The 26198-nt window shown below is 47.0% G+C and overlaps 1 protein-coding gene across 2 annotated transcripts in view; it reads right to left on the minus strand.

Annotated features, from left to right (window-relative positions):
- TGFBR3 (transforming growth factor beta receptor 3) overlaps positions 1-26198 on the minus strand; it is a 251927-nt gene that overhangs the window by 157066 nt on the left and 68663 nt on the right. For both annotated transcript variants that reach the window (XM_073643185.1, XM_073643184.1), the window contains exon 3: positions 20320-20504. In XM_073643185.1, coding sequence (XP_073499286.1) covers positions 20320-20504 — 185 coding nt within the window. The remainder of the gene's footprint in view (positions 1-20319; positions 20505-26198) is intronic.

The following is a 26198-nucleotide window of genomic DNA, read 5'->3' on the forward strand; positions in this document are numbered from 1 at the left end:
CTTAAGTCATGTGGTACTGCTCTTTGAAGTTTCGATATTGACTTACAGGACTCCTATTTCCAATCAGTGCACAAGAGACCCTGCTTTTTTAGATATTTTCCCCCAACTAGCACAAGATCCCAAGATATGGTGCTGAAAATCTCAATGTATGTTTATCTTTCCTGCGTTCCATCAATAGGTTGAATCCTTCAGCCAATTCAGCCAGCGCCTGGGTTAGTCTACAGTCCATCTTGCCTTAGTTCTGTCACTTGCGTTGGAGTGAACTTGGATGTTCAAAGTCTGTTTTGCAACCTTTTTTTAACTTGGTTTAAAAAGTAAGCATTAGAAAACTTCTGGATTTGCCCGGGCTTTTTATGAGGTTTCGACTTGTGATTCTCAATAGATGTTCAGTTACAAGATTTTTAGTCTAACTTCCAGATCTAATAACATGTTGGAGGAATTTGTTCTAGAATATACAGATATGAACCTGAAAAATGCATTTCTATACATTACATTTATCCAAGGGGTAACGTTTCTCCTTGCAGAGAGTAACATGTTAAGGTGAGGAGACTTTTAAGCCGCAATGCTCGTCTGGGAAATATGCAAATCGTCTCTTCAGAGAGGAAGAGAACTAGAACTCTATCGCCACCGGAAGTAGCAATCCTAAAAGTCAATATCGACCTTTTAACAAGCCTTGTCGCATGACTTAGGATAATAGCCAAAATCGAAATCTCAATTTGCAGACACTATGTTTCGGGGTACTGCCCATCATCAGTGCAAAGTGCGAGATATGGTTTGGCTGGGTGAGAGGCGTCTGTCTCCTCACCTTGACATGCTTAACAAGTCACTCTCCGCAAGGAGAAACGTTAGCCCTTGGATATCGGACAGACGAACTGTTCCTCATCGTCTGTTTGACCACAATGGTTTGAATCTCCAGCAATTCTACTATTTATTCGTTATTTCTAGAATGTGAGTTATTCTATGCACTGAAGACAAAGTTTAAAAAAAAAAGTCAAACCAAATGCTTAATGAAGAAGCCAAATAGTTTACCGTGTTTTAACAATATCAGATTTTATGTCAACTAATACCTTGCAAACAAGCAAAATATCCTGTGACCAGAACACACCAAGTCTATTTTCAGGCTACAAACAGATCAAGGTATTCTGCTGTAATATTCTGCTGTATACACACGCACGTCCAGGGTTGCTAGAGCCAGCAGACATCAGGAAACCACTTATCTGTTTTCAACATGAAGTGGGATTGATTTCTGTCCAAGCCAAAAGGTCATGGAGGTCATTAACTTTTGCAGGGATCAGAAAGATAACATTCGATCTGCTTTAAAATACCTTATCCCAAAAATACAGTTGTGGTCCTGCTCTGGTTGTTTATCATCCTATTTTTCATTGCTGCCGCCAGTAGATCTCTGGGGTTTCCTGGACTATTTTGCAATCTTTTTCAGAGTATTGTATTACAAGGAAAGGGAAGAGGTTGGGGGTTTATGGTGCTTAATGAATGCTTCTATACAGCAGCAAAAAGATGAACTCAGGAAGAGGTAATTCTGGACACGGCTTCTTATAACAAAAGTCTATTCTTGTAAGGGCTTTCTGGAAAGGTATATTGTCGAACAGGAAATGGGAGAGTGTAATGACAGATGAGAGAGTTCAAACTACGCAAAACATTAGAAAACAACAGCTTTGCTGACTTTATAAACTGTGCTACTCATTAGAAAATTAAAGAGGTTTTTAAAAAGGGGTTTCAAGTAATAAAAACGACTGTACTCTAGGAAAATGGATTTCGGCCTTGAAGGGGTTGGCTCAGATTGGATAAAAAAAAATAAAAGAATAGATACTCATCCTCACCGATCCTCCAGATCCGGTTCTGAAGCTTACCCGGTCCACACGGGTTTCTTCTTCCTGTTCCATTTTTTGAAATAGGTGGAAATGCCAATCATTGCTTGAGTAAGTGGGCATTTCCTGTCGAAAATACAGAGTAATTTTTGTCTGCTGGACAATCTTTAAAACAATCCCAGCTTGTTTTCAGAATAGACCATCATTTTTTCCTCTATGGGGAACTGACGACTGGAGCCCCATCTTTGCAGAGACTGTAATGTCAAGCCTGACATGCCAAGTTGAGGAGACTTTTAAGCCTTGCAATGCTCCAAAAGTCTCCTCACCATGGCATGTCAGGCTTGACATGTCACTCTCCTCAAGGAGAAAGGTTACCCCTTGGATACCAGTCAGACACCTCTCACCCAACCAAACCAGATCTCACACTTTGCACTGACAAGGGACAGTACCCCGAAACACAGTGTCTGCAAATTGAGATTCTGGTTTGGCTTTTATCCTAAGTCACGTGGCAAGACTCGTCAGAGGGTCGATATTGACTTTTAGGATTGCTACTTCCAATAGATGGCACTAGATTTCTAGTCCTCTTCCTCTCTAAAGAGACAATTTGTACTGTTTAAAAGGACACGCCTGCTCATCTTGGACAAAGACTGAACTGCAGTACCAGGCACAGACGCAACACAATGCCTGTGTAATACACTGAAGGGATCAAAACTTGATGACTTAACCTTAGGATAGTTCAGCAATGCGTACATCTGGAAAATCCCTTTAAAAAGTAAAGAAAAACCAAGGGAAGAAAAAGCTGGCTGCTGGACAGACTTGGAATGGTAGTCCAGTTTTATGTAAATAGAGATCAATCATAGCCTGATGAAAAGTCCTGCAAATGCAACTGTGATTATAGTCCTCACAATATTCAAGATGCTGTCAGCAACAGGAGACATTCACTATTTACATTTACAGATTAAAATTCTTTCTGACTTCGTCCTACTTACAACACTGATGATTTGTTAAAGAGAATTAATCAGCAGAAAATTACCTATTGCTTAAATTAGTTTTTTTTGTCAAATCTATATTTTTTTTCCAATGAGAACTATTCCAATTTTGACACTGGTCACTGGGGGGTATTTTAAATTTTTAATTACTGTTCATTACAAAAAAACTTTTCAGTAGTCTCGTTATCATCATTGTAAGGATTGCAATGACAGGTAACACTTCTATAAACAGCAGATAACACAGAATCCACCATTCATAGAAGGTGATATCTCAGCTAACTAAAGGCCCCGTCACACTTAGCGACGCTGCAAAGATCCAGACAACGATAGACCTGTCAGGGATCGTTGCTGCGTCGCTATGTTGTAGCTGGTGAGCTGTCAAACAGGCAGGCTCACCAACGATCAGGGGAGCAGCGACATCGTGGAAAGAATCTTTCCACGATGTCCTGCTCCTGGTTACCAGCCTGCTGAAGCAGGAGCAGGCTGGTAACTATGGTAAACATTGGGTTACTAGGGGCACACGCGCTCCTAGTAACCCGCTGTTTATCATGGTTTCCACTCTGCTACAGTGAGCGGGAGGTTACCGCTCACTTTAGCAGGCTCGTAACCATGATAAGCAGCGGGTTACTAAAAGCGCGTGTGCCCCTAGTAACCCAATGTTTACCACAGTTACCAGCCTGATCGCTGCTCCCGCTGGTCACACACAGCGATGTGTGCTGACCAGCAGGAGAGCAACGACCAAAAAATGGTCCAGGACATTTTGCAGCGATCAGCGACCTCACAGCAGGGGCCTGATCGCTGCAAAGTGTCACACATAGCGACATCGCTGGTGAGGTCGCTGTTGCGTCACCAAAACCGTGACACAGCAGCGATCTCGCTAGCGATCTCGCTATGTGAGAAGGGGGCTTAACTTCCTCTCTCTTCACAATGACCATTGCACATGCTGATTAGATGCTTCCATACAAAAGATATGGTCCTATTCTCTTTGTTGCTGCTAATGTATATGTAAATTTCCTGAATGAACAGGAAGTATGAGTCTAGAATAGCCCCGTCAATGGCCAGTGTGAAAATTGCAAGATTTCTAATTTCTTCATAATACAGATTGTAATATAAAAAATATTTAACAATTTTGGGCCAAATTCTACAAAATGCAGCACGTCGGTTGATGGACTTTGTGCAAAATTAAAGATGCTCTTTTTATGTCTTACACCATTTTTGACCCTTTTAGAACAAGAGGTCACACAATCCTTCAAAATGCTGCATGTTAGTTTTAAACTGTGCAAAAATAAAATTAGATTTTGTACTCCACTAGGGTACTGGAGTACAATTGCACAAAGAACGCATATTAAATAGTGAACATGGTGCAAACATAAAATTCACCATTAGAACCCTTTTTTAATCCATTAAAGGGACAATAATGAGAGTATCGAATCGAGGGACTTCGGACCAGCATCCAAGTCAGCGGCACCTGACAGCTAAACAGGATTCCCCTGAACCTCTTTCATTCCCTCGTTCCCGTGCAGACGTAAAGCACAGATGACTTCACGCCAGGCCCAGCTAATCAAAGCTCTGCTGGGAACGCGGGAAGCTAAGAGATTCACGGGTCTCCCGTGTAGCTGCCGGGTACCATTGACCTAGACGCTGGACCGGAGGCCTGTGAATCGATCCGCTCATCTCTAACTATAGCCTAAATGTGCAAAACCATTAATAAAAGGTAACAACATATAAATGGAAAATTGAATGATTAATACAGAAAACAGATCCCAAGTGCTAGTGTAGCACCCCGAGGGCTCGGCTGCTACAGGGGTATTGCACCTCAAACCAGAGGTGTGATATTCCACTCCCGGGTAAGGATGGAGTGTGGACTAGGGCTCGTTAGGCTGCATGCACCACACACACCCCATTTCCGAGGGACAGCTCAACGGTGCTCCCACAGAAGTGCAGGCACGACAGCTTCTGTCCCTGGCTGGAGTGGGGAGGGGGAGGAAAACCCAGTGGTGTAGGAGCAAATAGGGGTGCGTCTCTGGGCATAGGTAGGAGCCCATTGGTTGCTAGTCACCTGGGCTCACACATAAGGGAGGTATATAAGGTGGGCACCATCTTAGATCAGTGTGCAGTCTGAGGAGAAGTGACAGGGAGCAGAGCTGCTGCATGGGCTCTGCTCCACGGGCAGGCCTTGTCAGGAGGCCGGGGCCTGAGAGAGAGAGAGAGAGGAGAAGGAACAGCAAAGGAAGTAAGAAAGGAAACAAGGAACTGGAACACAGAGAAAGGCCCAGAGACACGAAGGCAGAAGGAACCCCAAAGGCCCAGGAGATTGCGGGTGAAGGGTTGGCAGAGCAGGGTACCGGGACCCAAATTGGTGGAGGTAACAGATTCCTCAGCCAAGGACCGGAGGTTGTGACCACATCTTGGTGCGACCCCTCACTACATCCACCAGGAAAGCATAGGGTCAGGAAAACCGGAGATAGGCTTCGCCAAGAGAAGGCCCGAGGAAGCTGGACAAAGGTGGGTCACTGGTGAGGACGGCCAGAGAAGGGAAGAGAAGGGAGCCCTGTGCCACGCTCTGGAATTGCCTGGGAGTTGGTCGAGCCCCTTGCCTGGTGAACGCAGCACGGCTCAGGCGGTCCTTCATGTGCACAAGTGACCTGGATGAGAACTGTGAGTAAAGCATTGGAAACTGCACCACACGTCTCTGTGTTTCATCGCCGCACCAGCACCATTAGTACTGGGACGCTCACACCATCACTCTCATCATCCACACTAGCTGCCCTGAGGCAATACTTCTCCCGTGGGGAGTTATCCCTTACTTGGCTGCGCAAACAACATCAGCCTCAGCGGTCTGCAGCGCAGCGGTGGTCCCCACTGACCGCAATCCACGGGTGGCGTAGTCAGACATTTGTTATTACACTAAGACTGCCACTGAATTGACCACCCTGGGCACGGACCGGGTCAGCGCCACGGAGACTACAACCCCCAGCGATCCGGCTCCGGGTATCCCCTGCACAACACAGGCCCAGGGGGCGCGTCACTAGCACTGCATATTGCTAAGATGTCACCTATATAAGGACTCGTTCAGATGAGTGTATGTGATGTCCTTGTTAAAATCCAATCATACAACTACAGCACACTGGCTGTTCAGATGACAGCTTTTTCAGACAAATCGAGTGTCCGTGTGAAAAAAATTACGGCGTGCACTGGTATCTACCGTATATCAGATGAGATTCACCAATTCATGTCTATAGGTCCCATATGGACCATCTGTGAAGCATCCGATTTTTACTGATACTTTGCAATTATTAACATTGGAAACTGTATTTGTTCTTGGAAATATTTTTAAAGGTTGATGAATAAAAACAGATGTCATATGGATGTGAGAAAGGACATTCGGATGGAGTACGGATGACAATACAGATGAAAATCGTCTATTTTTTTTCTGGGTGAAAATTGGACAATTTTTTATACCCTCGTCTGAACCAGGCCTAAGGCTGTGTGCCCACGTAGCGTTTTTCAAGCGTATATGCTGCGGAATTTCCGCAGCGTAAACGCTTGAAAAACGCATGTATATCCGCACCCCATGGTCCCCAATGGCATTCCGCAATGTCAATGCCCATGCTGCGGATTTTTCCGCAGCGTATATGCTGCGGTCAAAAATCCGCAGCATGTTCATTAATTTTGCGGAAGCGCAGCGGAATCAATGTGCGGATGGTACCCAAGTCTGGATGAGAGGAGACTCTCATCCAGACCTGGGTACCAAAGAACCTGTAAAAAAAAGAATAAAATAAAGTTTATACTTATCTTCTGATGTTTTCCCTCCGTCGCGCTGTTGTCTGAAGGACCTGCCACGTCATTGAGTCATGTGACCCACCACATGACTCAATGACGTCACCGCAGGTCCTGCACACAACAGCGTGAGCCGCTCAAGACTCCGGACGGGGCAGAGAATGCATCGGAAGGTGAGTATAAAGTTTATTTTTTTATTTTTTACCATTCTGAACAAGTTGTCAAGCACTTTCCCAAGTGATGCTTGGAGAAGTGCTTGATAACCCGCATGCGGAAATGCATGCAAAGACGCCTCACAAACGCTTCTACCTGGTGGGAAAACGCATGTAATATCCGCATGCGATTTTCCCGCCAGGGAGAAGCGTAAAAAATATGCTTCAGGTCCGCAACGTGGGCACATAGCCTAAAGGTTGTATCAACAGAGATGGTTTCTGAGCCGCATTTCATATTAAACTGATTTACAATATTATTTATACTTTTCTGCAATTTGTAAAGACAATTAAGATTAAAGAAGAAAAGAGAAGAATTAGCAGTCAACAGTCTGCAGCCGGCATAATAAAATTCTTTCCTGCCCTCCGTCTGTGAACCCCGCTCATATGAGCAATTATTCTTCATATTCAAAATGCTGCAGTCAGCAAGAGAACCAGAGAGAAAAATGCAACCTCCATAAGATATAACTAACTTTGCATCGCAAGGGTGAAAGAATTTGAACTTAAATATTTGTTTATAGCAATCGTGGCATGTAGCCTGGAGCATTAAGCCATAATCTGCAACACATTTAGTTAAATCGTACTTCGAACATGAACATAGCCTCTTAAAGAGGACCAGCCTTCAAAATAAAAAACATCCCTATAATATGGTGTCAACGGGACCTGATACGTGCCAGATTACCCAACGTTCTGACTTATTTGATTGTTCGATAAATTGATATAAGTTTAATTGTCAGGGGACAGAAAGCCCAAAACAAATCTGCTTTAATAACTAATTTCCTAATTGGTTCTCAGTCCTCTCCTTTTTGGGAGGAAAAGGAACTAAAATGCACACATCTGTAATGCTGTCCACTTGCAAGAAATTAACATGTAATCTAAAGTTGGCCATACACATTAGACTACAGTGAGCCAAACAGTTCAATTTCAGCAGGAATCTATTTTGTATTAGCTGTTCATCCAATATTCAGCAGATGTGGGGGAGAAAAAGGGTTGGACATGTTGAAATTCAACATACTTGATCTTTTGTTTTGAAGGTAGATAAGCAATTGTTAGAGGTGGTGTAATCCATCTATTTGATGGGAGGTAGGTATCACAGAGATGGTTGTCCTCTGTGATGTAAACCGAAATGTTGCTCTAGTGCACGTAAGAGCTAAGAGGACTGTTTGATGCATCTGGGCGGGTTTTGCTACCCACATACCTCACCTCTGGGTGTGGTTAAGAAATAAAGTGGAGGCCGTTGTTTGGCACATGGTCTGTGTGTTTGGAGGGAGAAGGCTTCCTGTGTGTTGTGGTCTCCCGACTGAGCCAGTGAACGGGATGCTATCCAGCCTGTGTGCCCACAGGACTGGCTAACTGGAGACTTTGCCTTAGGGACTCTTTGTATTCCTTTTGCTTTTGCCTAGTTTATGAAGTAATAAGCCGACATGGACATTTAAAGGAACAGAGTACAAACCCCACAATATATATATATATATATACACGGTGGTCCAAAAGTAGGTGGACAGAAAGTGTAATAAGGTTACGAAGGGGGAGATTTATCAATTGCTAAATTGCAGCCGCCTGTCTGGGTCATCCTCCAATAAACCATGAATTAGATGTGGACGATAAGCTTTCCACCCAATAGATTTCAGGATTCGCATGATGGAAGCTTGTGAAATTCCCAATACCAAAGAGGTGGACTTTTTTGGACTCTGAACAAATGTTTCAGCAACCAGTTGATTATTATCTTCTGTACAGACTGTTCTGGGTCGACCAGTTTTTGGAGCATTAAGGATTGAGCCAGTGGCATTGAATTTGTCACAAATGCAGTAAATGTTTGGTCTCTTTGGGGCTTGAGTACCAAATGTTTCAACCCAATTGGCTCTAACGGTTTCAGCATGTTGAAATTTACAATACTCTGTTAAAATCCATTTTCTTTGATCTGTATTTAAATTATTTGTCATTATGTGTTATCTGAATTATCTGAAAAGAAAACAGATTTGGGGGAGATCTATCTGTGAAAACTAGATCTGTGAAACTGGCTCAGTTGCCCTTAGCAACCAATCATATTCCACCTTTCATTTTCCAAAGAGTCTGTGAGGAATGAAAAGTGTAATCTGATCGGTTGCTAAGGGCAACTGAGCGAGTTTAATTTTACACCATGTTTGATAAATCTCCCCCTTCATAACCTTATTACACTTTCTGTCCACCTACTTTTGGACCACCCTGTATATATATATATATATATATATATATATATATATATATATATATATATATAGGGCATCTGACTCGCCCCCCTGGACCGCGTGGGGAACCCGGAACCAGGCCTTTTGTGGGATGCTGGGGGTTGTAGTCACCGTGGCGATGGCCCGGTCCTGTGGCTCAGGGTGGTCAAACCAGTGGCAGTCTATTTATGGGGTTTTTATGGTTTAATGTCTGACTACGCCACCCGTGGATTGCGGTCAGGATGAACCGCCGCTGCAGGGCAGACCGCTGAGGCTGGTGTTGTGGGTGCAGCAGAGTGTAGTACAACTCCCCATGGGAGGAGTATAGCCTCAGGGCAGTGTAGAGTGATGATGGTGGTTGTGGTGCGGGGTGTCCCAGTACTAGTAGTGCTGACGCGGTGAGAAAGCACAGAGACAAGGTGTTGCAGTTCAGGTTCTTTACTCACAGTTCTCATCCAGGTCACTTGTGCACAGGTAGGACCGCCTGAGCCGTGCTGCGTCCACCAGGCAGGGGGCTCGATCAACCCCCAGGCAATTCCGGAGTGTGGCACAGGACTCCCTTCTATCCTTTCGTCAGCCGTGCCCCACCAGTGACACTACTTCTGTCCAGCTGCCTCGGGTCTTCTCCTGGGAGGACTGGATGTCCACTTCCCTGACCCTGTGTGGTGTGCCTTCCTAGTAGGTGTAGTGAGGGGTCGCACCAGTAAATGATCACGACCTCCGGTTCTTGGTTAAGGATTAGTCACATCCACCAACTTGGGATCCGGTACCCTGTTCTGCCAACCCGTCACCCGTAATCTCCTGGGTCCTTAGGGTTCCTTCTGCCTTCGTGTCTCTGGGCCTCTCTTGGTGTTCTGTTCCTTCTTACTTTCCTTTCTGTTCTCCTCTCTTCTCTCGGGCCCCGGCCTCTACTCTAGGCCTGGCCCTGGAGCAGAGCTCCTGCAGAGCCTCTCCTCACAGACTGCACTTCTTCTCTGCACGACTGAACTCTCCCTGTCCTAAGATGGTGCCCACCTCTTATACCTCCCTCTCTGTGTATGAGCCCAGGTGACTTGCAACCAATGGGCTCCTACCTATGCCCAGAAACCGTCCCCTCCTGCTCCTACATCACTGGGTTTTCCTCCCCCCTCCCCACTCCAGCCAGGGACATGATCTGTCGTGCCTGCATTACTGTACTAATGGAAGCACCGTTGAGCTGTCCCCCGGAAATGGGGTTTGTGTGATGCATGCAGCTAACTGAGTCCCGGTCCACACACCATCCTTACCCGGGAGTGGGTTAATACCTCTGTAGCGACCGAACCCTCGGGGCGCTACACCCCCCCCCCCCCGGTAAACCACAGCACGTCCTCGGGCTGGAAAAGAGTAAAGACAATTAATTTACAAGACATGCAAAACTTTTTCAAAACTTTTTACAGTAGGAAACGGACGACATTGTTCAATTCCCTTTATGGGAAACACTTTTCTCTCTTTCAACATTTTTCTTTCACTAGATATTGTCAATACTACTGGAACTCTTTTATAAAACACTATACAAAACTTTTGCATTATTATCTATCAGCATATAAAACTTTTCAAACATTTTCAAGTAAAACATATTCTTGTGTACTGGCCGCGGTGCAACTTGCGACCAGGTGTTCTTTTTCTTCTGAAGGGTGCAACAGTCCAGCAAATTTGTCCTGAGGTAGACGTTGCAGTCTTTTTATAAAACCAGTAGGGGGCGCCTTAAGAAGCGCAACTATTTACAGGGGCGGCAGCTCTCAGTCCTCGGCCAGTTTGGGAAGGGGATGGCTGTTCTCAGTCCCCAGCCAGATTTAGGAAAGGGGGCAACTTTGACAGGTAACAGTCCCAACGGGCACCATACTCTAAGCGGGAAGAGTCCCTTAAACAGTTCTTATACCCAGACGGGTAACTATTTACATAGGCACATTTTCTCCTACTTACTACTGACGGTATCCTCCGTATGCGCCTTGCTCCTCCGGGTAATCTTCAGGCCCGTCCGGACCCTCTTGACTCTCTCCGTAGTGGTATTGTAGCTCCTCCTCCATGAGCCGGTGGACGCGGAGGGCATACAATCCCTTTGCGCCCTTGTGCCGGGTGTAGGTGACCACGTCACCAGGGTATAGATCTCGTCCGCGATGTCCCTCTGGCAGGTGGCTCTCGACATCCCTACGGGTCACGAAGACGTCATCTGTGGTCTCAGGATCTTGGATGAAGCCCCAGCCGTGCTCCATCTGAAATTTCACCAAGGTCCCGGTGGCGCGGGGACCACAGGCGGCTTGGGGATCCTGTCGGGCTCTCCTCTTTTGCTCCGCACTCCGTGCTTGGAGCCGCTCCTTCCTGATACGCCGCTCCCTCTCAAATGTCGCCAACTGCTGGCGGCAGGACTCTAGTCGACGGGCTGCGTCCGCCCGGGTTTCCTGGGTGAACCCCATCAGGTTTTCTCCAGTGGGGTCCCACTCGAACTGGGCGTCCTCCAGCGGGGGATGGGTTAGTTCTCTGGGCTCCGGAGCCGGTATCAGGGGTTCACGCGGGGGCTGGTCTCTCCATGGGCGGCTGCTGATCAGGTCGGCCGGCCATACCAGGGGCAGTCCATCCGGGCCGGTGTGCTGGGCGAATAGATCCGCGCCCAGGGGTAGTATGGCAGGGGGCCCCGGTTGGGGAGCAGCGCCCGGGGGCACTCGGCCTCGCGACCAGGCCGGTGGTCTTTCGATTGTGCCCTGGAGTGGTGCAGTCGAGGAAGGGGGCGCTGGTGAGGCAGTGGCGCCCGGGTGCACGAGGCCTTGCGACCAGGCCTGTGACGTCTGTCTTTCGACCGCGCCCAAGGTTAAAGGGCACGGGGCGGGGCGTAGCCGTGGCTCTTGCCGCCTGAGGCCTAGCCGGGAGTAGCGGAGGCGCGGTGGCTGGTACGGTTCCGGGGCTTCGGGTCCCGCTACGGGAGGCGGGGGCAGGCTTGCGGCCTCAGGGCTTGGGGTGATGATGTCCCCGTTACCTGCCTCAGTCTTTATGGCCCCCTCCGCGGCGTCGTCCTCGGCCACCGGTCCACCTTCACCGCCCTCGGAGGCAGGCGTGCTGCTCGGCCCTGGTGACGCCTCCTGCTGGTGGGTTACAGGCTGCCGGGCCAACTCCTCCTTCCACCCGGCAAACACATCCCGCTGCGCCCGGACCATCCTCCGGTCCAAATCCTCCAGCGCAGCTCGCGCACACTCCGGGTCCCTGGGGAGCTGTGCCATCAACTCTGTCAAGCTGCATGGCGGTTCAGCCTGCAACAGGCTACGGGCCAAGGTGCTGGTAGTGTTCGGTGCTCCTTCCATTCCCGGGTGCGGTCAGTCCAGACTGATCCAGACCGCACCCTGCCCCACAGTTTTCTTTCCTGTCCGCCCCCATTGGGGGTGGTCTTGGGGCCATCTGCTGACAATCACTTTCAGGGGCAGCCCCCCCACGTTGATGGACATTTCTACAGCCGCACTCATGGCTGTTGGGGGCGAGCTCTTTCTTTGGCGCCATTCTGGGACCTGGCCCACGATGGGAGGTAGCTTCCTGCTGTCTTTTGGCGCGCACATTCTGGCGTCCGTTCTGCTGGGGCGGGCGCCATTTTCAACACAGTCAATTTCAATTAAACAGTCTCTTTCTCTTCAGGCGAGCAATACCCGTTTGTGGCGGGTTGGTCGCAATCCTGCCGACTACGCCAAAGTTGACTCGCCCCCTAGGCAGCGTGGGGAACCCGGAACCAGGCCTTTTGTGGGATGCTGGGGGTTGTAGTCACCGTGGCGATGGCCCGGTCCTGTGGCTCAGGGTGGTCAAACCAGTGGCAGTCTATTTATGGGGTTTTTATGGTTTAATGTCTGACTACGCCACCCGTGGATTGCGGTCAGGATGAACCGCCGCTGCAGGGCAGACCGCTGAGGCTGGTGTTGTGGGTGCAGCAGAGTGTAGTACAACTCCTCACGGGAGGAGTATAGCCTCAGGGCAGTGTAGAGTGATGATGGTGGTTGTGGTGCGGGGCGTCCCAGTACTAGTAGTGCTGACGCGGTGAGAAAGCACAGAGACAAGGTGTTGCAGTTCAGGTTCTTTACTCACAGTTCTCATCCAGGTCACTTGTGCACAGGTAGGACCGCCTGAGCCGTGCTGCGTCCACCAGGCAGGGGGCTCGATCAACCCCCAGGGAATTCCGGAGTGTGGCACAGGACTCCCTTCTATCCTTTCGTCAGCCGTGCCCCACCAGTGACACTACTTCTGTCCAGCTGCCTCGGGTCTTCTCCTGGGAGGACTGGATGCCCACTTCCCTGACCCTGTGTGGTGTGCCTTCCTAGTAGGTGTAGTGAGGGGTCGCACCAGTAAATGATCACGACCTCCGGTTCTTGGTTAAGGATTAGTCACCTCCACCAACTTGGGATCCGGTACCCTGTTCTGCCAACCCGTCACCCGTAATCTGCTGGGTCCTTAGGGTTCCTTCTGCCTTCGTGTCTCTGGGCCTCTCTTGGTGTTCTGTTCCTTCTTACTTTCCTTTCTGTTCTCCTCTCTTCTCTCGGGCCCCGGCCTCTACTCTAGGCCTGGCCCTGGAGCAGAGCTCCTGCAGAGCCTCTCCTCACAGACTGCACTTCTTCTCTGCACGACTGAACTCTCCCTGTCCTAAGATGGTGCCCACCTCTTATACCTCCCTCGCTGTGTATGAGCCCAGGTGACTTGCAACCAATGGGCTCCTACCTATGCCCAGAAACCGTCCCCTCCTGCTCCTACATCACTGGGTTTTCGTCCCCCCTCCCCACTCCAGCCAGGGACATGATCTGTCGTGCCTGCATTACTGTACTAATGGAAGCACCGTTGAGCTGTCCCCCGGAAATGGGGTTTGTGTGATGCATGCAGCTAACTGAGTCCTGGTCCACACACCATCCTTACCCGGGAGTGGGATATCACACCTCTGGTTGAGGTGCAATACCTCTGTAGCGACCGAACCCTCGGGACGCTACACATCCACAAGATAGGCGATAGATGTATGACTGCCAATGGTTCCGCCATTGGAACCCACATATTCCAAAAAGAAGGGCTCCAAAGTCCCCTGCATGAACGGACTGATGACCACGGCTCCATTCACTTTTATGTTACTGAAGAATATATGCTTTCAATCAGTTCCATAAGAATGGCCTCATGTGAATTGAGCAATAGTCATGCGTACCCACTAATGCTTCATTAAAGAAGCGCTCCCATCAAAGTTTTTGTCCTCTTAATATATTGCAGCCATCATATTATACAGCACTGTGCACTTACAATTGCTAATTTTGCCCTTCTACTCACTTAATTCTGCTCTTTTCCATTAGGTCTATGAAATCATTAGAACTACAATTCTACCTCACTGAAAAGTCCCTGGCAGCCCAGCTCCACCCCCTCTTAAACTCCTGACACAGCTGATCTGCTCCCCCTCCCCCCAGCCAGGGACTTTGCAGTGACCTAGAATTGTAGTTCTAATGATAACTCATGCAGGGAAAATAGACCATTTGTTTCTTCATAGAGCTTAGAAGGATTCAGCTAGTCTGTTTTAATCACGTGATGTCATAGACCTAATGGAAAAGAGCTGGATAGAAAGGCAAAATGAGCAATTGTAAGTACACAGTGCTTATGATGACTGCAATATATTAAGAGGATAACAACTTTGATGGAAGTGCTTCTTTAACATACAGGACTTTGGAACCCCGATTGTCAGGATGAGGGTTGACCTCCCAGGAATCATACCTTTATCATCTATACTTAATGGGAAAACCCCTTAACCCCTTAATAACATCTGACGTACTAATACGCGTCTGTGCCCTGGGACTTAAGAGCCAGATCCGTATTAGTACGTCATCGCGATCGCGCGCGCACACAGGCTGTGCGGGCGCGATCGCCGCCGGGTGTCAGCTGATTGTCACAGCTGACACCCGGTACTATGTGCAGGGAGCGGTCCTGCACCGCTCCCAGCACATTAACCCCCGCGATGCTGCGATCGAAGTCGATCGCGGCATTGCGGGGGCAAGGGGAGGTGATCGGCGATACTCACCTCCTCTTCCGGCTTCCAGCGCAGTCTGCAAAGGCTTCCCGGGTGTTGCCATGACGACCCGATGTCGTCATGACAACATCCGGGTCACCAGAGAGCAGGAAGATTGCTTGGACATGCGCAGTGCATCTCCAAGCAATCTTCACACTGTGCACTTCTGACAGCCTTCATGGCATAGGGATGGTGCTCCATTCCTGTGCCATGCAGGCGATCAAAAAAAAAAAAATGAAAGTCCCAGAGTGGGACAAAGTAATAAAGTGTATAAACTGTGTGAAAGTGGGAAAAAAAAAAAAAAAAAATGTGCAAAAATATTATAAAAAAATAAAAAAAATAATACACCAAAAATAAAAATATAATGTACCCATCAATAAATATGATTATAAAAAAAATAAAAAAAAAAACAATAAAAGTACACATATTTGGTATCGCCGCGTCCGGAAAAACCTGACCTATAAAACTGTCCCACTAGTTAACCCCTTCAGTGAACACGGTAAAAAAAAAAAAAAAAAAAACGAAGCAAAAAAGAATGCTTTATCACCATACCGCCAAATAAAAAGTGGAATAACACGCGATCAAAAAGACGCATATAAATAAAAATGATACCGCTGAAAACGTCATCTCGTCCCGCAAAAAACAAGCTGCCATACAGCTCCATCAGCCGAAAAATAAAAAAGTTATAGCTCTCAGAATAAAGCGATACTAAAAAATATTTTTTTCTATAAAATAGCTTTTATTGTGTATAAGCGCCAAAACATAGAAAAATGATACAAATGTGGTACCGCTGTAAACGTACTGACCCGAAGAATAAAGCTACCTCATCAATTTTACCACACGCGGAACAGAATAAAAAAAAAAACAATTCCTGAATTGTTGGTTTTTGTTTATTCTGCCTCCCAAAAATCGGAATAGAAAGCGATCAAAAAATGTCACGTGCCTGAAAATGGCACCAATAACAACGTCAAGTCATCCCGCAAAAAACGAGCCGTCACATGACTGTCTGCCAAAATCTGGAAAAATTATAGCTCTCAAAATATGGCGATGCAAAAACTAGATTTTACAAAAAATGCGTCTTTTAGTGTGTGACAGCTGTCAGTCATAAAAACCCCATATGATTCTGGCATTGCTGTAATCACACCGACCCGAAGAATAAAGTCGTCTAATCACTTATACCGCACAAGGAACGGCGTCAAAAATAAACTCTTGGGTTAGGATTGGGCTAGGGTTAGGGCTGGGTTTGGGGCTAGGGTTGTGCTGGGGCTAGGGTTGTGCTGGGGCTAGGGTTGTGCTGGGGCTAGGGTTGTGCTAGGGTTAGGGCTGGGGTTGGGATTTTTTTCAAAAGTAAGAAAAAAAGATGACGATATGGCGACTAGTGTTGAGAGCAAGTGCTCGCTACTTGAGTTTGCATCGGGTGCTCTGGTATGCATTGAGTATCGTGGGTATTTGAATGACATGCTCGAGTCTCTGCCCCATATGCTTCGCGGCCAAAAAACTTTACGGGGATTGCCTGCCATGCATGAGCGATCCCCACATGTTTTTTTTTGGGTGTCTAATAACCGTGAAACATGCGGAGCAGGGACTCGAGCATGTCACTCGAGCACACGCTGTACATGGTGCATACCTGAGTACCCGATGCAAACTCAAGTAGCGAGCACTTGCGCTCAAGAATAATGACAACTTATTCAATATGATGACCTAATGTAAACAAATTCTGTGCCGTACCTCTGGGTTCAAAATGTTCACTATACACCTTAATAAAATCCTTGAGGGGTATAGTTTCCAAAATGGGGACACTTGTGGGGAGCTCCACTGTTTAGGCACATCACGGGCTCTCCAAACGCGACATGGTGTCCGCTAACAAATTGAATGGAAAATCGGCTCAAATTGTTAGCGGACGCCATGTTGCGTTTGGAGAGCCCCTGTGTGCCCAAACATTGGAGCTCCCCCACAAGTGACCCCATTTTGGAAACTAGACCCCCCAAGGCACCTATCTAGATGCATAGTGAGCACTTGGAATCCCCAGGTGCTTCACAAATTGATTCGTAAAAATGAAAAAGTGAAAAAAAAAACACTTTTTCATTTTTATGAATCAATTTGTGAAGCACCTGGGGTTCCAAGTGCTCACTATGAATCTAGATAGGTGCCTTGGGGGGTCTAGTTTCCAAAATGGGGTCACTTGTGGGGGAGCTCCAATGTTTGGGCACGCAGGGACTCTCTAAATGCAACATGATATCCGCTAACAAATTGAATGGAAAATCGGCTCAAATTGTTAGCGGACACCACATTGCGTTTGGAGAGCCCCTCTGTGCCCAAACTTTGGAGCTCCCCCACAAGTGACCCCATTTTGGAAACTAGACCCCCCAAGGCACCTTTCTAGATGCATAGTGAGCACTTGGAACCCCCAGGTGCTTCACAAATTGATTCGTAATAATGAAAAAGTGAAAAAAAAAAACACTTTTTCATTTTTATGAATCAATTTGTGAAGCACCTGGGGTTCCAAGTGCTCACTATGAATCTAGATAGGTGCCTTGGGGGGTCTAGTTTCCAAAATGGGGTCACTTGTGGGGGAGCTCCAATGTTTGGGCACACAGGGACTCTCCAAATGCAACATGATATCCGCTAACAAATTGTCGGCTCAAATTGTTAGCGGATATCATGTTGCATTTGGAGAGTCCCTGTGTGCCCAAACATTGGAGCTCCCCCACAAGTGACCCCATTTTGGAAACTAGACCCCCCAAGGCACCTATCTAGATGCATAGTGAGCACTTGGAACCCCTAGGTGCTTCACAAATTGATTCGTAAAAATTAAAATGTGTTTTTTTTTTCACTTTTTCATTATTACGAATCAATTTGTGAAGCACCTGGGGGTTCCAAGTGCTCACTATGCATCTAGAAAGGTGCCTTGGGGGGTCTAGTTTCCAAAATGGGGTCACTTGTGTGGAGCTCCAAAGTTTGGGCACAGAGGGGCTCTCCAAACGCAATATGGTGTCCGCTAACAATTTGAGCCGATTTTCCATTCAATTTGTTAGCGGATACCATGCTGCATTTAGAGAGTCCCTGTGTGCCCAAACATTGGAGCTCCCCCACAAGTGACCCCATTTTGGAAACTAGACCCCCCAAGGCACCTATCTAGATGCATAGTGAGCACTTGGGACCCCTAGGTGCTTCACAAATTGATTCGTAAAAATGAAAATGTGTTTTTTTTTTCACTTTTTCATTATTACGAATCAATTTGTGAAGCACCTGGGGGTTCCAAGTGCTCACTATGCATCTAGAAAGGTGCCTTGGGGGGTCTAGTTTCCAAAATGGGGTCACTTGTGTGGAGCTCCAAAGTTTGGGCACAGAGGGGCTCCCCAAACGCAATGTGGTGTCCGCTAACAATTTGAGCCGATTTTCCAATTTGTTAGCGGATACCATGTTGCATTTAGAGAGTCCCTGTGTGCCCAAACATTGGAGCTCCCCCACAAGTGACCCCATTTTGGAAACTAGACCCCCCAAGGCACCTATCTAGATGCATAGTGAGCAGTTGGAACCCCCAGGTGCTTCACAAATTGATTCGTAAAAATGAAAAAGTGTTTTATTTTTCACTTTTTCATTTTTACGAATCAATTTGTGAAGCACCTGGGGGTTGCAACTGCTCACTATGCATCTAGATATGTGCCTTGTGGGGTCTAGTTTCCAAAATGGGGTCACTTGTGGGGGAGCTCCAATGTTTGGGCACACAGGGGCTCTCTAAACGCAACATGGTGTCCGCTAATTATTCAAGCAAATTTTACAATCAAAAAGTCAAATGGCGCTCCTTCCCTTCCGAGCCCTACAGTGCGCCCAAACAGTGTTTTTTCCCCAAATATTGGGTATCTGCGTGCCCAGGGGAAATTGCACAACAAATTTTGCGGTCCATTTTTTCTTGTTACCCCTGTGAAAATGAAAAAAATTGGGTCTAAAGTAACATTTTTGTGAAAAAAGTTAAATGTTCATTTTTTTCTTCCACATTCAAAAAATTCCTATGAAGCACCTGAAGGGTTAATAAAGTTCTTGAATGTGGTTTTGAGCACCTTGAGGGGTGCAGTTTTTAGAATGGTGTCACTTTTGGGTATTTTCTGTCATAAAGACCTCTCAAAGTGACTTCAAATGTGATGTGGTCCCTAAAAAAATGGTTTTGTAAATTTTGTTGGAAAAATGAGAAATCGCTGGTCAACTTTTAACCCTTATAGCTCCCTAACAAAAAAAAATTTTGGTTCCAAAATTGTGCTGATGTAAAGTAGACATGTGGGAAATGTTATTTATTAACTCTTTTGTGTGACATATCGCTCTGATTTCAGGGCTTAAAAATTCAAATTTTGAAAATTGCAAAATTTTCAAAATTTTCGCCAAATTTCCGTTTTTTTCACAAATAAACGCAAGTGATATCGAAGAAATTTTTCCACAATCATGAAGTACAATATGTCACGAAAAAACAATCTAACAATCTCAGAATTAGGGGGATCCGTTGAAGCGTTCCAGAGTAATTACCTCATAAAGTGACAGTGGTCAGAATTGTAAAAATTGGCCCGGTCATTAACGTGCAAACCACCCGCGGGGCTTAAGGGGTTAAATGGCACTGTCTTATTAAAATTGATCAATCACTAGGTTTCACAACACAAACTTCATACATTATGAAATAGATTTCTTAGACCTGAAGAAACTAGTCTACTTATGTTAAAAATCAATGTCAGACTGACTGTATAATTCTTTATGAAAGCTTCAAAACATATTATACAAGTCCAACACATTGTTTTAATAATGTATACAGTTTGTATTGTGATATCTGGTGACAATAAGGAATTAACCCTTTAGTCGCTGGGCCTTAATGAGCAGCAAATTTATTTTTTTAATTCTTTATTTTTTTTTTTTCATTTTTCACGGACTTTAACCTTAGGCTGTGAATTTACAATGGTGTGGGGTTAAAGGCCTATACCAAGAGCTGAACATTTACAAGGCTTGATCGTTTCTGGATAGAAAAAAAAGGTATGTATGTATCAGTCTCTCTATATTAAGAAAAAGATGGCCATCCATACTGTACAGACAGTTGCTACGTACAAAATATTACAAAAATACATATAAGACGGCAAATGGCAATGCTTTATCTAGACAGTCCTATGTATACAATGCAGGATGCGCTATCAGTAGCCAGATCAGCAGCAGTGATAGTAATGGCATACTAACACAATAGACAAGCATATAATATTCTGCATCCAGGAAACACTGGCGAGCTGATTACTCTGTACTGTAAATCATACATACCTCGTGCTCACTACGACAGGGGTCTTCCTCTACACATTTCAGATTTATGATATGAACCTCTTGGGGTTGACTTATTGTTCCTTTACTTGCGCAGCCAGATAAAATATGGTAGCTTTCCAGAAAAGCTTGGACAGGGTAATCTTCAGTAATAGGTGACAGCAGACATGTAGCTTTAGGGATAGGACCTATAATACACAGAGAGGAAACATTAAGCACAATGGCTCGACTATAATACTATAGAGGCGATCACTTTATGATTTAAAATCACAATTTTTCAAGTAGGAGGTGTAGAAAAACATAAACTCAATTACACAGTAGAAAGAGCTGTAGGATCACCAGTTTAGTACCATTCTTGTCCACTACTTTTTCATTGATGACTTATCCTTAGGATAGGTCATCAATATCTGACCGGTCAGAGTCCGACACCCGGCACCCCCGTTGATCAGCCACTCTCGGTGGCGGTGACTGCCGGCTGGAACGGCTCGATTGTGGAGCTGTTCCATTTTCTGATAGTGGCAACAGTAGGGTACTACACATCCACCTTCTTTGATTGACTAGGAGGCAGATGTGTAGTACCCTGCCACTATCAGAATATGAAGCAGTTCTGAAATCGAGAAGTTCCGTCTGGTTCCTCCAACACTGTGAACAGCTGATTGGCGGGGGTGCCGGGTGTTGGACCCCCACCAGTCAGACATTGATGACCTATCCTAAGGATAAGTCATCAATGAAAAAGTAGTGGACAACCTCTTTAAATGCATCCGCCTCAACCAGCCATTGTAAAATGCTCGTAGAAAGAAAGAAAAACTCATTTTGATTCACAGTTATGTATAAAACTGGAAATACATGAAAAAATTGGGGTTTGAGGTTTGTACCTTGAAGGTTGGAGTTCTGTCGTCTGTGCCACCACCATTTAAAAAGTTATAGTATTGAAATCCATGTGTCTTCAAACTAATGAAGAACATGATTAAACCTCTTACCATTTAAATTGCATGTATTTAGTGGTCTCCAACAAAATTGTTGGTGGGGCACTCAGGAAAAAACTAGGTGCCACTGTGATGGTTAGAATAAAAATATAGAGATATATGTTTGCATTAGGAATAGTTACAAAAAAGTTTTGGAAACCCATAGGATATTATAACAGTGATTTATTAAGAAAAAAAATACATTTAGGCAGAACTATACTCTAGCCCAGGGGTCTCAAACACGCGGCCCGCGGCCCGCATGCGGCCCCTCTGGCTGCTTCTTGCAGCCCGCAGGCACATAGACCCCGTAACGATCGCCGCTCGCTCCAGCAGCCGCCGACATCAGTGCTGTAGTGCAGTGTATTGCCGAACAGAGACAGACTCTCTGCACAGCAATACCAATGCCAGCAGCCGGCCTATCCGAGGCCAGCAGCTGACATCTGCGCATGGCAGTGACGTCATACGCCGCTGCGCTGGGACGCAGATGTCAGCTGCTGGCCTCTGATAGGCCAACGACTGGCATTGGTATTGCTGTGCAGAGAGCCGGTCTCTGCGCGGCAATACACTGCATTACAGCACTGATGTTGGCGGCTGCAGGAGCGAGCCGCGATCGTCAAGGGGGCTTTGGTGCCTGCTGGTCACAGGTGCAGAAAGGACGCTGAGGGAACGGAGGACAGGTGAGAAGAATCTTTTTTTTTTTTCTGTCATTTCTATTTGAAATACAATATGGGGGGGGGTGACCTGTGCGCAGTATATGGGGTGGGTGACCTGTGTGCAGTATGGAGGGGTGACCTGTGTGCAGTATGGGGGGATGACCTGTGTGCAGTATGGAGGGGTGACCTGTTTGCAGTATGGGGGGGGGATGACCTGTTTGCAGTACGGGGGGGGGGGTGACCTGTGTGCAGTATGGGGGGTGGTGACCTGTGCACAGTATGTGGGGGGGGGGACCTGTGCGCAGTATGGGGGGAGGAAACCTGTGCGCAGTATGAGGGGAGGGAACCTGTGCGCAGTATATGGGGGGGTGACCTGTGTGCAGTATGGAGGGGGTGATCTGTGCGCAGTATATGGGGGGGGTGACCTGTTCGCAGTATATGGGGGGGGTGACCTGTTCGCAGTATATGGGGTGGGTGACCTGTGTGCAGTATGGGGGGGATGACCTGTGTGTAGTATGGAGGGGTGACCTGTGTGCAGTATGGGGGGGTGGTGACCTGTGCGCAGTTTATGGGGGGGGGGTGGTGACCTGTGCGCAGTATATGGGGGGGTGACCTGTGCGCAGTATATGGGGGGTGACCTGTTCGGAGTATATGGGGTGGGTGACCTGTGTGCACTATGGGGGGATGACCTGTGTGCAGTATGGAGGGGTGACCTGTGTGCAGTATGGGGGGGTGGTGACCTGTGCGCAGTATATGGGGGGGTGGTGACCGATGTGCAGTATATGAGGGGGTGGTGACCTGTGCCCAGTATATGGGGGGGTGACCTGTGCGCAGTATGGGGGGGTGACCTGTGCGCAGTATGGGGGGGGTGACCTGTGCGCAGCAGTATGGGGGGGTGGGAACCTGTGTGCAGTATATGGGGGGGTGGTGACCTGTGCGCAGTATGGGGGGGGTGACCTGTGCGCAGTATGGGGGGGACCTGTGCGCAGTATGGGGGGGACCTGTGCGCAGTATGGGGGGTCACCTGTGCGCAGTATGGGGGGGGGAACCTGTACGCAGTATGGGGGGGGGTGGACCTGGATGGGGACATGTGCGCAGGATGGGGGACATGTCTGCAATATGGGGAACTGGTGGGGGACATGTCTGCAATATAGGGACCTGGATGGGGGACATGTCTGCAATATGGGGACCTGGATGGGGGACATGTCTGCAATATGGGGACCTGAATGGGGGACATTACGACAAGAATGGGACCAGGATGGGGACGTTACTTCAAGATGAGGACCAGGATGGGGCAGTTACTACAAGATGAGGACCTGGATGGGGACATATCTACAATATGGGAACCTGGATGGGGATATACCTACAATATGGGGACCTGGATGGGGCACATTACTACAAGATAGGGACCAGCATGGGGCAATACTAAAAGATAGGGACCAGCATGGGGCATTACTACAAGAGAGGGACCAGCATGGGACATTACTACAAGATGAGGACCAGTTCAAAAGGTGTATAGAAAAAAAAATGGTATCACTAAAAATGTCACTTTGTCCTGCAAATAATGCGGCCCCCCAAATTAAATGTTTTTCCGTGTGCAGCCCATATACCCATTTGAGTTTGAGACCCCTGCTCTAGCCAATCCGACTAACAGTTGTAATGACTGAATCCACTGTTTCTTGATTTTAGACACAGGCACCATTTTCAAGAATACACAAGTAATTACCATACTTATCAACTTTTATAAACTTTTACAGACCACACCTCTTTCATAGGTCACACCCACATACACATCCTGTTTCTGTACCCTGTATGTGCATCTGGACTGCAGGGCTTTGAGTCACAATAATGGAAATATTGGCAGAGCCCTTTCTTGAGGGAGGTTTGGATGCTGCTTATGAGAATTGAGAACTCATACAGGGAAATCAGGATGTAGTCCCTTTTTCTGGGAGTCCCCTTTTCTGATGTTCTGTCAGAGTTGTCATGTATCATCATCACTGGCAGACATGGTAAGAACCATTGCAATCTCAGGGCATGCCCTTGATGCCGAACGAGCGTTGGGATGGACGCTATTCTCCAGGGAGTCCTCACATATTTATGTATGCATCCTCCAATGTTTATTATCTATCCATGGTAATGTATATTTATAGTGATTATGTTTTCTCCAACTAAGCATTAGGTTGGCGTGAACAGTCCTCTTGAATGATGATAGTATCCACATATTGGTACTACTGAGGTTGCTCCCCTAATCAGTGCTATTATACATATATGTATGTATGACATATCACACATATTGGCAGTACTGTCATTTTCTCTCTCCCCGGATTTACTGCGGTTAATGCCATTTTCACCACTGAATGTGCATCCTTGTTTCCTTTGCAAACCCCACTTCAAAATTGTTTTGATCCCTAATAAAAAGTACAAACTTTTTAATATATATATATATATATATATATATATATATATATATATATATATATATATATATATATATATATGTGTATATATATATATATATATATATATATATATATATATATATATATATATATATATATATATATATACAGTACAGACCAAAAGTTTGGACACACCTTCTCATTTAAAGATTTTTCTGTATTTTCATGACTATGAAAATTGTACATTCACACTGAAGGCATCAAAACTATGAATTAACACATGTGGAATTATATACTTAAAAAAGTGTGAAACAATTGAAAATATGTCTTATATTCTAGGTTCTTCTAAGTAGCCACCTTTTGCTTTGATGACTGCTTTGCACACTCTAGGCATTCTCTTGATGAGCTTCAAGAGGTAGTCACCGGAAATGGTCTTCCAACAATCTTGAAGGAGTTCCCAGAGATGCTTAGCACTTGTTGGCCCTTTTGCCTTCACTCTGCGATCCAGCTCACCCCAAACCATCTCGATTGGGTTCAGGTCTGGTGACTGTGGAGGCCAGGTCATCTGGCGTAGCACCCCATCACTCTCCATCTTGGTCAGATAGCCCGTACACAGCCTGGAGGTGTGTTTGGGGTAATTGTCCTGTTGAAAAATAAATGATGGTCCAACTAAACGCAAACCGGATGGAATAGCATGCCGCTGCAAGATGCTGTGGTAGCCATGCTGGTTCAGAATGCCTTCAATTTTGAATAAATCCCCAACAGTGTCAGCAGCAAAGCACCCCCACACCATCACACCTCCTCCTCCATGCTTCACGGTGGGAACCAGGCATGTAGAGTCCATCCGTTCACCTTTTCTGCGTCGCACAAAGACACGGAGGTTGGAACCAAAGATCTCAAATTTGGACTCATCAGACCAAAGCACAGATTTCCACTGGTCTAATGTCCATTCCTTGTGTTCTTTAGCCCAAACAAGTCTCTTCTGATTGTTTCCTGTCCTTAGCCGTGGTTTCCTAGCAGCTATTTTACCATGAAGGCCTGCTGCACAAAGTCTCCTCTTAACAGTTGTTGTAGACAGGGCCGGCGTCAGCACCCGGCGCACCCGGGCAAGTGTCGGGGCCCTGAGCAGGCAGAGGGGCCCACTGGCGGTCGCGCACCCCGCTGGGATATGGGCGGAGGAGAGCGGTGTCAGCGCCCGCCCTTCCCCCCGCTAGCTCAGGGCCCCGGCAGCCGGATACTTGCCTCTCCCCGTGCCTCTGCAGATCCGTTGTCTTCCTGGTGCGTGCTCCCTGTGACGTCTCAGATCAGAGGGTGCGGTGACGTCTTTACACCGCGCCCTCCCCTGAGCCGTCACAGGGAGAACTGAGCGGGAAGACGCCGACAGCGCTGGAGTCCGGACCCGAGCAGCGGGCAGCAGGTAGCAGGTTAGGAGGAGGGAGGTGAGTATTTGATTTTTTTTTTAATGTATGGAGGCATGGGGCATTATAAAGAGGGGAGGGGTGGCATCCTGCATGGGGCATTATAAAGGGGGGGGGGGGTGACATCCTGCATGGGGCATTATAAAGAGGGGGGGTGGCATCCTGCATGGGGCATTATAAAGAGGGGGGGTGGCATCCTGCATGGGGCATTATAAAGAGGGGGGGTGGCATCCTGCATGGGGCATTATAAAGAAGGGGGGGTGACATCCTGCAAGGTGCATTATAAAGAGGGGGGGGTGGCATCCTGCATGGGGCATTATAAAGAGGGGGGGTGACATCCTGCATGGGGCATTATAAAGAGGGGGGGTGGCATCCTGCATGGGGCATTATAAAGAGGGGGGGTGGCATCCTGCATGGGGCATTATAAAGAAGGGGGGGTGACATCCT

This window comes from Phyllobates terribilis, unplaced genomic scaffold, assembly GCF_046119375.1.
Source record: "Phyllobates terribilis strain yellow unplaced genomic scaffold, ASM4611937v1 Scaffold_8__6_contigs__length_399053987, whole genome shotgun sequence".
Classification (NCBI taxonomy): Eukaryota; Metazoa; Chordata; class Amphibia; order Anura; family Dendrobatidae; genus Phyllobates; species Phyllobates terribilis.